Source organism: Loxodonta africana, chromosome 7 (genome assembly GCF_030014295.1).
Source record: "Loxodonta africana isolate mLoxAfr1 chromosome 7, mLoxAfr1.hap2, whole genome shotgun sequence".
Classification (NCBI taxonomy): domain Eukaryota; kingdom Metazoa; phylum Chordata; class Mammalia; order Proboscidea; family Elephantidae; genus Loxodonta; species Loxodonta africana.
The window spans coordinates 85,179,340-85,193,332 of NC_087348.1; the positions used below are offsets into that span (position 1 = coordinate 85,179,340).

The 13,993-nt window shown below is 42.5% G+C and overlaps 1 protein-coding gene across 1 annotated transcript; it reads right to left on the reverse strand.

The window, feature by feature from the left end:
* Window positions 1-13,993, reverse strand: LOC100670850 (olfactory receptor 51E1). The gene is made up of 2 exons (XM_003421421.4): window positions 12,605-13,993; window positions 1-4,289 (listed from the first exon to the last, which is right to left on the reverse strand). Exons 1-2 carry the CDS (start codon window positions 12,650-12,652, stop codon window positions 3,294-3,296), a joined length of 1,044 nt encoding a protein of 347 aa, XP_003421469.3. The 5' UTR covers window positions 12,653-13,993; the 3' UTR covers window positions 1-3,293.

A 13,993-nucleotide genomic window follows, 5' to 3' on the forward strand; every position in this document is an offset into this window, starting at 1 on the left:
TTAAGAAAGCTAGCCACCTTTTATAGAAGCTAAATATTAGTTTTTTATTTTTAAAGTTTTCTTAGAAACAGGCTCAGGTATTAATATGGCATAGGCTATGAAAATGTCAGTCACCCAGTACCAGAGAATCTAGAATTGCATGGCATTATTGTGATGAGGATGCGTGCCAGAGGCTTCGTTCAGTTTCCTGAGGCAGCAGAAACAGAAGACTAAGCAGTATCATTGGTGCCCAAAGGCTGTGGTGTTGGCAGTACAATCTGAAGTTTACATGCCCAGCAGAGCTAACAGTGAATTTCCACTGGGTAAGAAATGACCCTCTGGTAATTTGGTTAGTATCTTATACAGGGTGTGTGTGTGTGTGTGTTGAGGTATACATGAAGAGCAACTTAGTGGGTTAATAGGCGGAAACTCTACACGAACACCCCGTTTCATAAGGATCACTGAAATTGGACTAGATCCCATGAATCCTGTTAAATAATAAAAAAACAAACCAAGCCCATTGCCATCGAGTCAAATGTGACACTATAGGACAAAGTAGAACTACCCCATAGAATTTCCACGGCTGTAATCTTTATGGGGGCCCTGTTGGCACAGTGGTTATAAGAACTCAGCTGCTAATTAAAAGGTCGGTAGTTCAAATCCATAAGAGACAGCTCTACTCTGTCTTTTAGGGTCGTTATGAGTCAGAATTAACAGTAACAAGTTTGTTTTTTTTAATAACCTTTATGGAAGAAGACTGTTACCTCTTTCTCCTGCTGAGCAGCTGATGGGTTCAAAGTGCCAACCATTCGATTAGCAGCCGAGAGCTTAACCACTGTGCCACCAGGGCTGTTTGTGTTAAACAATAGTAGCTTATAAATCAGATGATCTACTTGCACGTTTCCTATCATTACCTCCCCCTTGATATCCGCTAGACTTTAGTAAAGTTTATGTTACACTTTCCAGTGTGATATTGGCATCATGTGCTGTCAAGCTGATTCTGACTCATAAGAAACTTATATTACAGATTAGAACTGCCCCAGAGGGTTTCCTAAGCTGTGATCTTTCTGGTGGCAGATTGTCAGGTCTTTTGTCCTGCAGAGTCAGTGGGTGAATTAGAACTACTGTCCAGTCTGATAATCAGTGGAGTCACGCACAACTTAGAGGCACCCTTAGATTGGATGTTAGAGGAAGAGGCTTCTTTCTGGAGCCCACTTGTAAATAATAAGAAAGCCCCAAAGAGAAGGGTTTTGTTTTGGTGCTGTGTGGAAATCTTTCTTAGGAACATATGACTGTAACAGGGTAGGAGGAAAGGGGCAGGTAGTAATAGTAATGATAACAATAACAACGACCACAAAAACTCTCTTTTATTGAGTGTTTACCACATGTCAGGCACAGGCTGCTGTATCTGATACTGAACTCCTTCTTAGAACCATCTAGAATAACTTGGGGAGGACATTTTTTAAGATGTTGGGTGGGATAAGCTACTCTTAGTTTCCCCAGACCCCAGACAATAAAGGTTAAGAAGATATTTCCTCTTTGGAGAAGAGCCTCGCTTCCTTGAGATCAGTCTTCTCTACTGAGGCACAACACTGCAGCAGGTTACAAAGGCAGTTGGCAAACTTTTTCTGTAAAGGGCGAGATAAATATTTTAGGCTTTGCATGTCATATGGTCTCTGTCATAACCACTCTACTCTGCCACTGTAGCATGAAAGCAGCTACAGACAACAAGCATGATTGTGTTCCAACAGAATTTTATTTATGGACACTAAAATTTGAATTTCCTATAATTTTTATATGTCACAAAATATCATTCTTTTTCTTTTCGACCATTTAAAATGTAAAAGCTATTCTTAGCTTATGGGCATGCTACCAGGTGGCAGGCTGTATTTGGCCAACAGCCTTAGTTTGCAACCCTTGGAATAAAAGATTATCACTTAGAAACAGAGGAGTCCTTGGCTAGAAAAGATGTGGGTCAGTGAAGCAACTTGTGGCTGAATAATTGAGTCTGTGTCTCCCCTCCTTTACAAGGTTGGAGAAATGAGAATTTGAGAGAAAAACCATTCTCTGGGTATCTAAACAAAAGTGTTGGAAAGAAGGAAGGCCTTCACATTGATGGAGGAGTCATATTTCTGTCATTTCACTTGATTATTCATTCTGCATACATTTGTCCATTTGTTATACTCTATGAGAATTTGTGCTAAGAACTAATGCTAAGAACTTCCACTGCTAATCACACTATTTTCCAAATGAGTCACTTCTCTGGAACTCCAAGCACATTCCCCACTACACAAGCACAGTGGCAGGTGGACAAAGAGCAGATGCTAATGGGATTAAGCTGTGAGATGCATTGACAAGAAGCTCCTAAATGCACCACTAGGTGAGCTGTAAAGGGAATTAAATATTTTCCCTGGAAAATGAAAGAAAAATTGAAAACGCCTGACCTACTACCCTACAGGTCTCCCTCACAGTTCTTTCTCACAATATGAAATTGAGCATCAAAAGGCTCGATTTTTATTTTTGAGCTTATGTGACCTCATACAACTTACTGATGCACACTGAACATCAATTTCCCTATTGGTTCAATGAGGGTACTAATCATACTCCTGCCCAAATTAGAAGGTTGATAAGAGAATTAAATAAAGAAAAAGTGTCCATGGGCTGTGAAAACTTTCATAACAGAACGTTATCTTTTATTAATGTAGGCAAATGTAGTCTCTTCAAGGCTTTATTTCCAATCATCTACTTATTCTTTGTAGACTTATTCTTTGTAGAGGTCATTTTGAGGAAGGAAATCCAGGTACATCCCCTTCCCTGAGATCCAATATGGTTGAGAGCTCTGAAGAGGAAGTCATGATTTTAAGCCAGATTATCTGGCTTTATTTGACTTGTGTTTATTTCCCATTTGTCATGTGTAAGACTTTGATAAATGTTCTTTAAATGTATCACTCATCTTCCGTGCACTATCTTGTGCTATGCATTATCAGTGAAAAAAAGTTCACATAGCTGAGTTGGATGGTTAAATGGGAAATAATAACCCTCCAACCACAACCAGTTCAGGGTTTTAGTAATTATATATTAAGAAGAACCAAAAGGAAAATAATCTTGAAAAATGGAAATTAAGAGTACGTGGTTCTGCTGCCTCTTTCCACAGGAGATTCTGCATCCAGTTTCACCTATGAAAATTAGAGTTGTATTTTGTTAAGGAAGTTTTTTCTTTGTTTCTTTGTTTTTGTTAATACTGTCTTCCACAATGCTGATGTTAAAATCTGAATCAAAGGACTTTTCTAGGAAAGAAGTTGGAGCACTGACATCTAGGGGTCTGAAGTCTGGGTGGTCACATGGAAAAGACGAAGGATGCGTTGCCGGATCTCCTTTGTCTTCACTCCATAGACGATAGGATTGAGCACTGGAGGAACAAGCAGGTAGATGTTGGCCATGATGACAGGTAGGAGTGAGTCATGCTGCGTGCCAAAGCGGTGCACCATAGACAATCCAATGAAAGGTACATAAAATATGAAAACTGCACACACATGAGAGACACAAGTGCCAAATGCCTTTGTCTGGGCTTCACGTGTCAAGCCCAACACTGTCTTGAGGATAAGCAGATACGATAAGGAGATAAGAAGTGAGTCTAGGCCAATGGCAGAGACGATGACAATAAGGCCATATATGATATTGACATGGATGTCAGCACAGGCAAGCTTCATGACATCTTGGTGCAGGCAGTATGAATGGGAGAGGATATTTGAGCCACAGAAAGGCAGCCGCTTGATGAAGACAGGCAGGGGTGCCATGAGTGCAGCACCTCGTACCACGGCAGCCATGCCAATCTTGGCAACACGAGGCAATGTGAGCACAGTGGCATGGCGTAGTGGATGGCAGATGGCCACATAGCGGTCAAAGGCCATGGCCAGCAGCACTGTGGACTCCATGCCCGATAGGGAATGGATGGCAAACATCTGGAGCAGACAAGCATCAAACTGGATAGTAGTGGAATTGAACCAGAAGATGGCCATCATTTTGGGCATGGATGAGGTGGAGATGAGGACGTCAAGGCCAGAAAGCATGCAAAGGAAAATATACATGGGCTCATGTAGGCTGTGCTCAGTCCGCACAATGTAAATGATGGTCAAGTTACCTAGCACAGCAATAAGGTACAGGGAACACAATGGGAAGGCCAGCCAGAACTGTGCCCTCTCCAAACCTGGGAGGCCTATTAGGATGAAATATGGAGCACTGGATTCATTGCCATTGTGGTCTACCATAGTGAAGAAGGTGAACTGTGACCAATGCCAGGTAGGTAGAAGCTGGAATGCAAAGAAAAACCACTGTCAGATCTTCCAGAATCCCAAAACCATACCTCTTTCCCTCTATCCTGATGTCTCATTCCCTGACCCAAATTTTAACTTCCTTACCTGCTCCTATTTTGAACTCAACCTAACTGCCCTTCAACACTCAAGGACTAGAAGTAAATTCACCCAGTCCTACTTACTAACCCTGCCTCTAAAGTCAATCCTGGTAATAAGTAAAATACTAAGGCAAAAATTCTAAGAATATTTTAAATCATTTAGTTCACCAAAGAAAGGCTATATACTCAATAACATCAATCTTAGATTATAAAAGAAAAAGTCTCATCACTTCCTCTATTTGATTCTACCCTTATATCCCCCTATACTTAATACTAACTGTAATTTTATTATTAGCATTATATTAGACTATCTTTAAGACTAACTCCAGTACAAATTTAGAAGAATTACAGTAATCTTCAGAATAAAATTGAAACCTAACCTCATCAATAATCTGATTGGTCTCATCAACTCTGGCCTTAACCCTAACATTAACCTAAAACTTAACCCTAATAACCACTTCAATTTTGACGTGAAACCTAATAACAACACATACTTTATTACAATGAACCCTAATTCAGTAAAAACATGACACGAAATTTATCCAGAACACTAGCTCTATATTTCACTCATGTCCAAATGTCCATCCAAAGTCTTACACTTGTCCAGACTATCCAGTTTATACCAGAAGAGGAACAATAGGAATAGTGGATGTTGGTGTCTCTTCTCCAAGCCAGTGCACCTATCTCCCATCTGTGGTGTTGGTTGCTAAGAGATCACAGTTTCCCTTTCTCCAGAGAATTGTCCTCAGTCAAACAGGAGACACTCCACCCAGGAGGTTATGCTATCCCCCATCCTAAGGGGCATCTGGAGGCCAGTGACTGCCTGACATGGGTCATTCCACCTCCCTCCAGGTGGGATCAACTCCGTGATGCAATTAGGGCTTCAGAGCTTCACCAGGCACCAGGCTGAGTCTGGTTTTCAGCTGAGATCACAACCTCGCTTAGCTTTCTTTCCCTGTCCTATTCTGCTTTTTCCTCCTCTTAGGACAAAATTCCCTCAATATACCATTTGAGCAAGAATCATCATCTCAGGATCTGCTTCTAAGGGACCCAGCCTAGCAGAGTGGTATTGGCAGACTAACCCTAAGAGATAATGGCACTGGAAACACTGAAGGAATAATCAATCCTAGACATTGGTTCAGATATCTCTGAATCTGGCTACAAAATCAATAAATGTTAAATAGAGATTGCTGTGGAAGGATATGTCAGGCTTGGGTTATCTCAGAAGGTACCTCTCTGTTGAAACAATTATAGAGCTACTAACTTCCTTCCTCCCTCCCTTCATATCTTTGATCCTCAAATATCCATGTGTTTCTACTATTTATTACCTGTTACCCATCGCCACTGAGTCAATTCCAACTCACAGTGACCCTATAGAACAGAGTAGAACTGCCCCATAGTTTTCCAAGAAGCAGCTGGTGAATTTGAACTGCCAACTTTTTGGTTAGCAGCTGAGCTCTTAACCACTGCTCCTCCAGGGCTGAATTTATTGCATCATGCTAATTGTAGTTTTTAATAGGTTTAAATATACATCATATATTAAAAAAAATGTTTAGCTATAATTGGAGAACTATCTCCTCTTTCCATTGTGGGCATTGTGCCACTTATTGCTTATATTTAAGATAATTTTATCTTGGAAAGAAAAAAGAACGGTTAGATTCTTAACAGCTGGGGTAGAGGCTTCCTGCACATATTACCACAGAGCAGTTGATTGTGTGGCACTGGGCTCAGGTTAAGTTTATCATCTTTGTTCCATCACTGAGCAATTACCCAGAGGTTCCCTCAGACCAGACCCAGAGCTCAGTGGGAAGACATGGAGAGCATAAGTTTTAGAACCGAGAATGAGAACATTTTAATTCAAACAGCCGTAGGGAGAATGTATAAGGCAGAGAAGCCAGATTTAACCAAGAACTTCAGGCAAAGAGGCTAATGCCACCAATGTCCCTTCAGTCACCCTTATTGACCGCTCTGTAGCATGTGACACTGTGAGCAGTTCCCTTTTTCTTAATCCTTTTCTCTTCCCCTTCTGCTGCTCCTCATCACTCTCTAATCACTAGTTTCTTTTCTGGATCTTCACCAGCCTCCACTTGACCTTTAAATAATAATGCTCTCTAGAATTTTATGCTCAGTGCTTTTCTTGTTCTATATCCTCTCTTCAGCCATCTCACACTCTCCAGTAAATTAATTTGTTATTGGTTCCTAAATCTACTTAGCAAGCCCTGAAATCTCTTTTGTGATCTAGCTTCATGACTCTAAAGACTTACTAAAGAGTCCAGCCAGCTGTCTCTCAAGCACATGAAACTCTCCGCATTTAAAAAATGAAGTCCTCTTCCAGAGACAATATTGTATAGCTGTTAAGAGCCTGAGCTTTTAAACCAGCCACGGATTCAAATTCCAGTGTACAATTTCCTTAACTGTGTGGTCTAGGGAAAGTCATTTAACCTTTCTAAGCCTCAGTTTCCTCACCTAAAATGATCGCTATGAGGAATAAATGAGAACATGAATGTAAAACATGTAACACAATTCCTGGCACATAGTAAGTATACAAAAACTTATATCTCTTGCTGTTAACTATTATTCTCCAGTTTTACCTTTTCTTGTTTTGATACTTAAACAATAACACAAGCTAGGTACTCTGATTCTGACTGTCATGCCTGTAGTGTAAACCTTCCTCATCTGGACAGTCTGAGTAATCTTCTAACCAGATGATGTCTACTCACTACCTCTTATTAAAATAATCATAATAAAATCTTTAGAAAATAAAGCTCCAAACTGATCAAATCGAATCTAGAAAAAAGACTAAACTTCTTAGGATGTGGTGAAAGGTCCTTCTTTCAGCATCTGATCCTAGGTTTCTTTCTCACCACTTATCATGACCCCTATTCTCCATCCATATTGGAATATATGCTGTTTCATGAATGGAGCATTGATTTCCATGCCTCTGTGTCTTTTTTACATCTCATTCATTTGTCAGGAAAAACTGTTCCTCCCAGGTCTCCCTCCTTGACTTCCCACTGGGAGAAATCTTACCCATCTTTCACAGCCTGGCTTAGTGTCTCTCTCCTCTGATACTTTTCCTAAACCCCTTTCTCCTGGGTATATTTAAATGTTTCCTGTTCCACGCTCCCAAGGACCTTTGTTTATGTATTTATGTATTTAGCATCCTGAACTATAATTATTGTCCTATTTGTCTTCCCCCAAATTATGAACTTCTTAATAGCAGGGACTCTATCATATTTATTAATTAGTGTCCAAATAAGATTTGTTGAAAATGAAAATGAGTTTTATCAAAAGGAAGAATCCTTTAACAAGCATCTAATGCAGATAACATAACCAAGTGGGTAGAAAGGGACTTTTGAATAGGGTGAAAGAGTGCTTATAAAGTCAGTGCGGGGTGGTCTTAAGCTCAGGACAAGAATCTTTAGGGCCAGACAGAAAAGTTCTTCCTTATCTAAGGAGTCAGAGGGCATGAGAGGATACATGGAGAACAGGGTTGCTGCAAAATTCTGGATCTAAATAAAGGCAAAGTGGACATGCAGCACAGTTTGTGTCTGAGATGCGGCGATCTAGCATCCCTCACCTGGGGAGATGAACCAGTAGGCTCTGGCACTCTGCGGGGCCAGGTATCCATGCCAGCCTGAAATACTACATGAGTAGATAAGACAGAGCAGGGCAATTCCAAGGATAAGAATGGGCTGCCTTAGTAAACATACTGGGAAAGAGTCGTGGATTGGCACATGCATACTTATTGCCACTGAGGATAGAGTGATGTGGTGAGCAAATCGTTGGGACTAGGAATGCAAATCTTGGCTCTCAATGAATGCAGAGGATAATAATAAACTCACCAGAGCTGCAGTGAGAATTGTGTGAGGTAAAGCATGTCAAAAGGTGTCAAAAAGGCTTCACAGTACAAAAATTATGTTGTTTTTCTGTTTTTTTTTTTTTCATGTTTTCATAAAAGTAGGGAACAAAATTTATGGAGTCCAAAAACTTTTCATTTCCCACTATTTGTCATCTTAATTATCACTCCACCTCAGTGCACACACTATCTAGCAGTCCATTTCTCACAATGGCAAAGACTGGGTACTGATATGGGGCTACCAGAAACCAAAACAAGAAAGACCCAGTTAGCCTGGAGGTGAGGTGCGCAGGCAGCATAATGTCAGCAGCTATTGATGAGGGTAAAATATCAGAGTGGATCTCAGAAGACTGTGCCAGGAGAGAAATGAAGGGGAGGAAGCCCAAACAGAGAATGGTCAATTTCTTTCCTAGCCAGAGATCCCAAGTATTTCCCTTCAGCCCTCCTACCCCTGAAGCATAGCAATCCCCCAGAGTCCCACCAGGAGACAGGCAGAGGGGCCAGATGACTTCCTGGCGGTCTTGCCAGCCAAAGCGGCTGCCATAATTAGAACCATTTGTGTGCACTCCAAGAGAGATGGCTTTGAGCACTGAAGGAAGTTGAATGAAATCACTCTGTTCGAAAATACAACACAATCAAGTAAAATAAACTAAGAAATTTATTTTCTTTTCCCTCTTTTTTTTTTTATTTTTTTATTTTAGAAAGCCCACAACCACTGCCCTGACCCCACAGGGAGTAGCCCTGTGTTTGAGATGTTCTCTGAAAAAGTCACGCTATCTTAGCAAGTCCCAGGGATATTTCTTGGAGAATTAGGAAGGGCTGTTTTTTAGCCCTTTTCTGGGATGGGGCAGGGGGAGGGGGGCAGGAGCCCCAAGCTATACAGAGTAGAAATCCACTTTGAGTTCCTTAAGTCTCCTTCTTCCTACCCCTTTGGTCTCCAGGACTAAGTCCCTCAGTGTCAGCTCAGCCATCCTTACCTTCTTCTCCAGACCTCCCTGAGATCTTTCCTTCTTAGAGACCCAGGCACCATGAAAATGCAGCCAGGGATGTGGGCCAAGGGCGACCTCTTCCAACCCAAGAAAACAATGAGGTCACTCTCGACACTGATTTTGTCATTTCATGAAAATAAGAGATTAGCGAGTACCTACAATATACCACTGTACAAAATTTAAATCTAAACCCAAGAACAACTGCATAATAGGATTTGCTATCTATCTTCTATATTATAGGTGATAAAACCAAGGCCCTGAGTGGTTAAGCAAATTTCCCAGGATTTATCAGCTGTGTGGTAAAACTGACACTTAACATAGATGCTCTTATTCCGAGGACTGTACATGTTTCTCTTTATTCTAGGCTGCCTTTTATTGAGCCACACTTTCTGAAAGGTAGGAAAAACTGTCTAAGAAGTAGGACAGAAAAAGGGCTTCATAAGTAGGATACCTGGCCCAAGCATACACTGGAAGGGAAACTAAAAGGGCAGTAAAGAAGACCCTCCTGGCCTAGGATTTGGGACACTCTCGCCACCCTCAGCCCAACTCCCCAGACTGTACTTGAAAAGGCCCCTGAATGGAGATTTAAAAGCTTTATCTTCCATCAAGTTCTTCCTTCTTATAGGATTAGTGCCTCCTATCAACCTGTCAAGCAGGAATTATTTATTTATTTGATGGATCAGGAAACTGAGCGTTAGTTAGAGCTTTCAATACCAAGGTCCAAATGATTTCCAATATGCCCGGCTACTGACTGACCCTGTCCAAGTCTCCCTAAGAATAGACTGGTGCTTTGTAAGAATTATTTTAATGTTAATCTCTGAGGACTACAAACTTCGAGGACCATGAATCCAGAGGGCATTTCCAGGCTTATGGCACCTGACCAGCTCTCCCAATTTAGGTTCTGTGGGTAAGTGGAACAGGGAGAGACATGACGGAGGGGATTTGTGGTCATGGCCATACAATAAGCTGGACTAAATGCACAGAATGTTCCACACCTGCAGCAGTGACAGTGGGATCTGACCCCACTTATAGCCTCTGTGGGAACATCTAGAAGAGAATGTCCTTGGAGGGAAGCCCAGACATACCTGGGAGCCTCTGGCTTCCCATTCTAGGCCCAGAGAGGGAAGACAGACCTCAAGGAAAATGGATCTGGCCAGCAGGGACTGTGGAAGTTCATCACCCTGACTCATAGAGAAGAATTCTTTCACTAATACTCCAGTAAGGGTGGTAGTCTTAGAATCACATCTACTCCAAATTACTGCACCCCCTGCTCCCCATACCTTGGATTTAATAAAGTAGATAAATGTTTTCAGTGTCTTAGTCACTGGTTTTGGAAAAGAGAGGAAGGAAGATGAGAGAATGCATTTTCTCACTCCCAAAAAGCAGAGTCAGGCCCCACCTAATCACTCCAGTCAGCCCAGCCCCCAAAATCCCTCCCAGGTAGAACTTCTGGGGGTCAAATCCCTGCTCCTCCACTTCTGAGTAGGACCAGAGCCAATAACTGTCCCACAGACCCGCAGAGCTGGACCTAATTATCAGTGCTCTCCAGAGCCACTCTGGCTGATGTCTGCATGCAGGAAAATGGTGTACAAAGGAAGAGCCTGACCCAGGGCACAGAATAAATTTTTGATTGACACACTCATTTTTCCAACAACTATTGATGGAATGACCACTGTGTGCCACACATTGTGCTATTCATTGGAGATACTGAGATAGAGAGCAAACAAGACACAATTCTAGCCCTCAAGGGTTGGGGAAAAACTGTAAGTAGAGTATGAAAGAAGCACCATAGCTCACCAAGGTGGCAGGCTCAAAGGCTACCCTGAGGAGGTCTGAGCGAAGACTTGAAGGACCAGTTGGAGTTAACCAGGCAAATTTGGGGAGCATGAGGACAGCAGCATTCAGTTAGACAACAAAAATGCATTGAGTGCCTACTATGTGCCTAAAGCTGGAAATAAAGCAGTGACTAGAATAGACAAGGTCACTGTTCTCATGGAGCTCACTCACTAGAAAGAGGACATCAAAAATAAATAAATAAGGAAGGAAAATTCCGATAAAGGTAAGTACACTGAAAACAACAAGATAGGGAATCACAGGTGAGGGTCATCCATATTTGAGGTAGGGAGTCACTGAAAGCCTCTCTGAGGAGGTGAGATACGAGCCGAGAGCTATGTAATGAGAAAACACCAGCCATGCTAAGATCTAAGGAGCCCTAGCGGCACAACAGTTAAATGCTCACTCGGCAGCTAACTGAAAGGTCAATGGTTCAAACCCACCAGCCTTTCCACAGAAGAAAAGATCTGGCAATCTGCTCCCATAAAGATTTCACCCTAGGAAATCCCATGGGGCAGTTTTACTCTGTACTTTGAGGTCACTATGAGTTGGAATCAACTCAACGGCACACAACAACAGCATACTAAGACCTAGGGAAAGAGCATTCCAGGCAGAGAACACAAGAGAAAAGGTCTTGATAAATGAGTTTGGGGTTCACAGATCAGAAAGAGGGTTAATGTGTCTGGACCATAAAGAGAACAGGGGAGCTTTAGAAGATGGTGTCAGAGAGGCAGGCAGGGGCCAGTCCAGGCAGTGGCTTGCAAGAGATGGCAAGGAGCTTTGATTTAATTCTGAGTGACTTGGAGGAATTTAAGCAACAGATCTGATCTAACTTGTATTTTAAAATGCATTCTGGCAAAGGCAAAAACCCAGAGAGAATGAGAGCACACCTTGTTTGGAAAGCTGCAAATGGTTCAGTGTGACTGAGGTAGAGGGACAAGGTAGGAAAAGTCACAGTGTGAATACTAACCCCCTTTATACCTGGGCTGAAGGGAAGGCTAAACCCTGGAACTAAGCCCAGAAAGATTGCTAAGTCCCCAATTCAGCCACAACCTGACTTCTGATGCAGGGTACAGAATAAGTTCCGACCCTGGTCAGAGCCCCCAGGCCAACCCCAATCACAGACTGAGCTTTAATCACATCATCAACCTGGGTAGTGGCCCTCTTCACACACCAAACCACAATCCAATCCCAACCCAGTCCCATACTAGTCTGTTCTCTACCCTCATTCACATTGATTCTTGCCAATTCCTATCAGGTATCCCAGTAAACCTGTCAACTAGAAAATTGCTTGAAAACTAACCTTAGCCAGCATCTAACACCCCAATGCTTCCCATCACCACACAAACATAGAAATTGCTAAAACTGTCTATCCTTTGAGCCAGGGGCCTCTTTCATATCTCCCCCCCACCCCACCCCTGTGCTTCTAGTTCATCACAGTCTGATTTTTATTCACTCACTGGGAATAATAGGGAAACTCTAGCTACAAGACTCCACAAACCTGAACATACTCCCCCATTCTCCTGCACTCACCTCAACTGCACCGAAGGAACGTGTGCCCCTTTTTCCACTACTTTTCATGAAGAAGTCTGGCAGGCTGCACTGAAGTATAGTCTCCGCCTCCTTCGTTGGGCCTTCCCAATGCAGGGTTATTTATGTTCTGTCTTACTTCCTCCCTCCTTCTGTTTTACCCTGCTGGGGGCAAAGTGCTGCCCAGAGGGTCCATTAACAGGTACCCGTCACTAGCCAACTGTGGTTCTGGTTTCCTTCTTGCTTCTGTGTCCTGGGAGGGTGTGTCTGGGGGCATAGGGAAAGAAGGGGAATTGGTACAGGGGGTCTCCAGAGTCCTCCCGAAATGGGCACTGGTGTCTGCTGGGATACTTTGCTAGCTCCCTATGTGACATGGGGAATGAGTGAGGAAATGCTAAAGGAAACTCATTGTGTGGCCACTGCCTTTGTGAGGTGCCTTTCTCAAAGTTCCTCCCCAGGCTTATCAAACTCAGCTGCAGGAAAAGCAGACTAAGCTTGCAAGAACCCATGGTTAAGTGCCAGCTCATCTCCCTCCTGCAGCTTTCTCTCCCCTCTTCCTTCTTTCCCTTTGTGGCTCCTACTCAGGTTCTTTCCAAGCCTGGAACCCAGTGGGCCCATCCTTACTTCCCAAAATCCTACAGCTACATCTTCTTTGTCTCTCAGGCTCTGGGTCCTGTGTCTGGCTAAATCATAACAGGGTCCCCAGGGACAAAGCCTCTGCCTTCCATTCCCTGACCTTGGATTACCGAACTTCTGGCTGAGGAAGGAGGATGTGGTTTCCTTAACCCTCCCCAACTCCAACACCAGCCATATAAGACCAATGCCATTTGGTTTCTCTCTTAAGGGCAAAAATAGTAAGAGAAATGTTTAGAACAACTTGAAAATGAAACTAAATGTGTTACATTTTCAAATAAGTAAAAACCATGGCTATAAATTAAGCCAAGTAGTTTTTAAGTGGTTTCTCCTTATTTTTGACTGATCAATGTAAGTTGTAAATTCACAACACAGGGCATGCTAACTCAAGCTATGGAAAAATAGACAATGTCAAATCAGGCCTTTGTAACTCAGTTCTCATCAAAACTACTGACTACAACAGGCCCTGGTGCCTGCAGAGCCTGCAGATTGACACTCGCTATCATCCCCCTTGAGCCATCTCTGGTGCTTCCCTCAATCTCCCCTTGCCTAAAACAATGTGAAGTCTTTTTTAAAATATATATACCCCAGGGACTTCTACCTCCAGCCAAGATGGAGTAACAAGGAGTAATATCCACCTGTAGAAGCCAAAATACGAACAATATATAAAAAAAACAATGGTTTGAAAGACACTGGACATCAGGCAATGAAGTCCAGTGATCCTCGAGAAAAGGGAAATAAATGAGGCAAACCCTAGAA

Excerpts from the sequence above, each read along its gene's own strand:
- LOC100670850 (XM_003421421.4), bottom strand. The coding sequence starts at position 12,652 with ATGAAAAGTAGTGGAAAAAGGGGCACACGTTCCTTCGGTGCAGTTGAG. Across the intron at positions 4,290-12,604 it reads GTTCCTTCGGTGCAGTTGAG|CTTCTACCTACCTGGCATTG; the intron begins GTGAGTGCAGGA and ends TTTGCATTCCAG.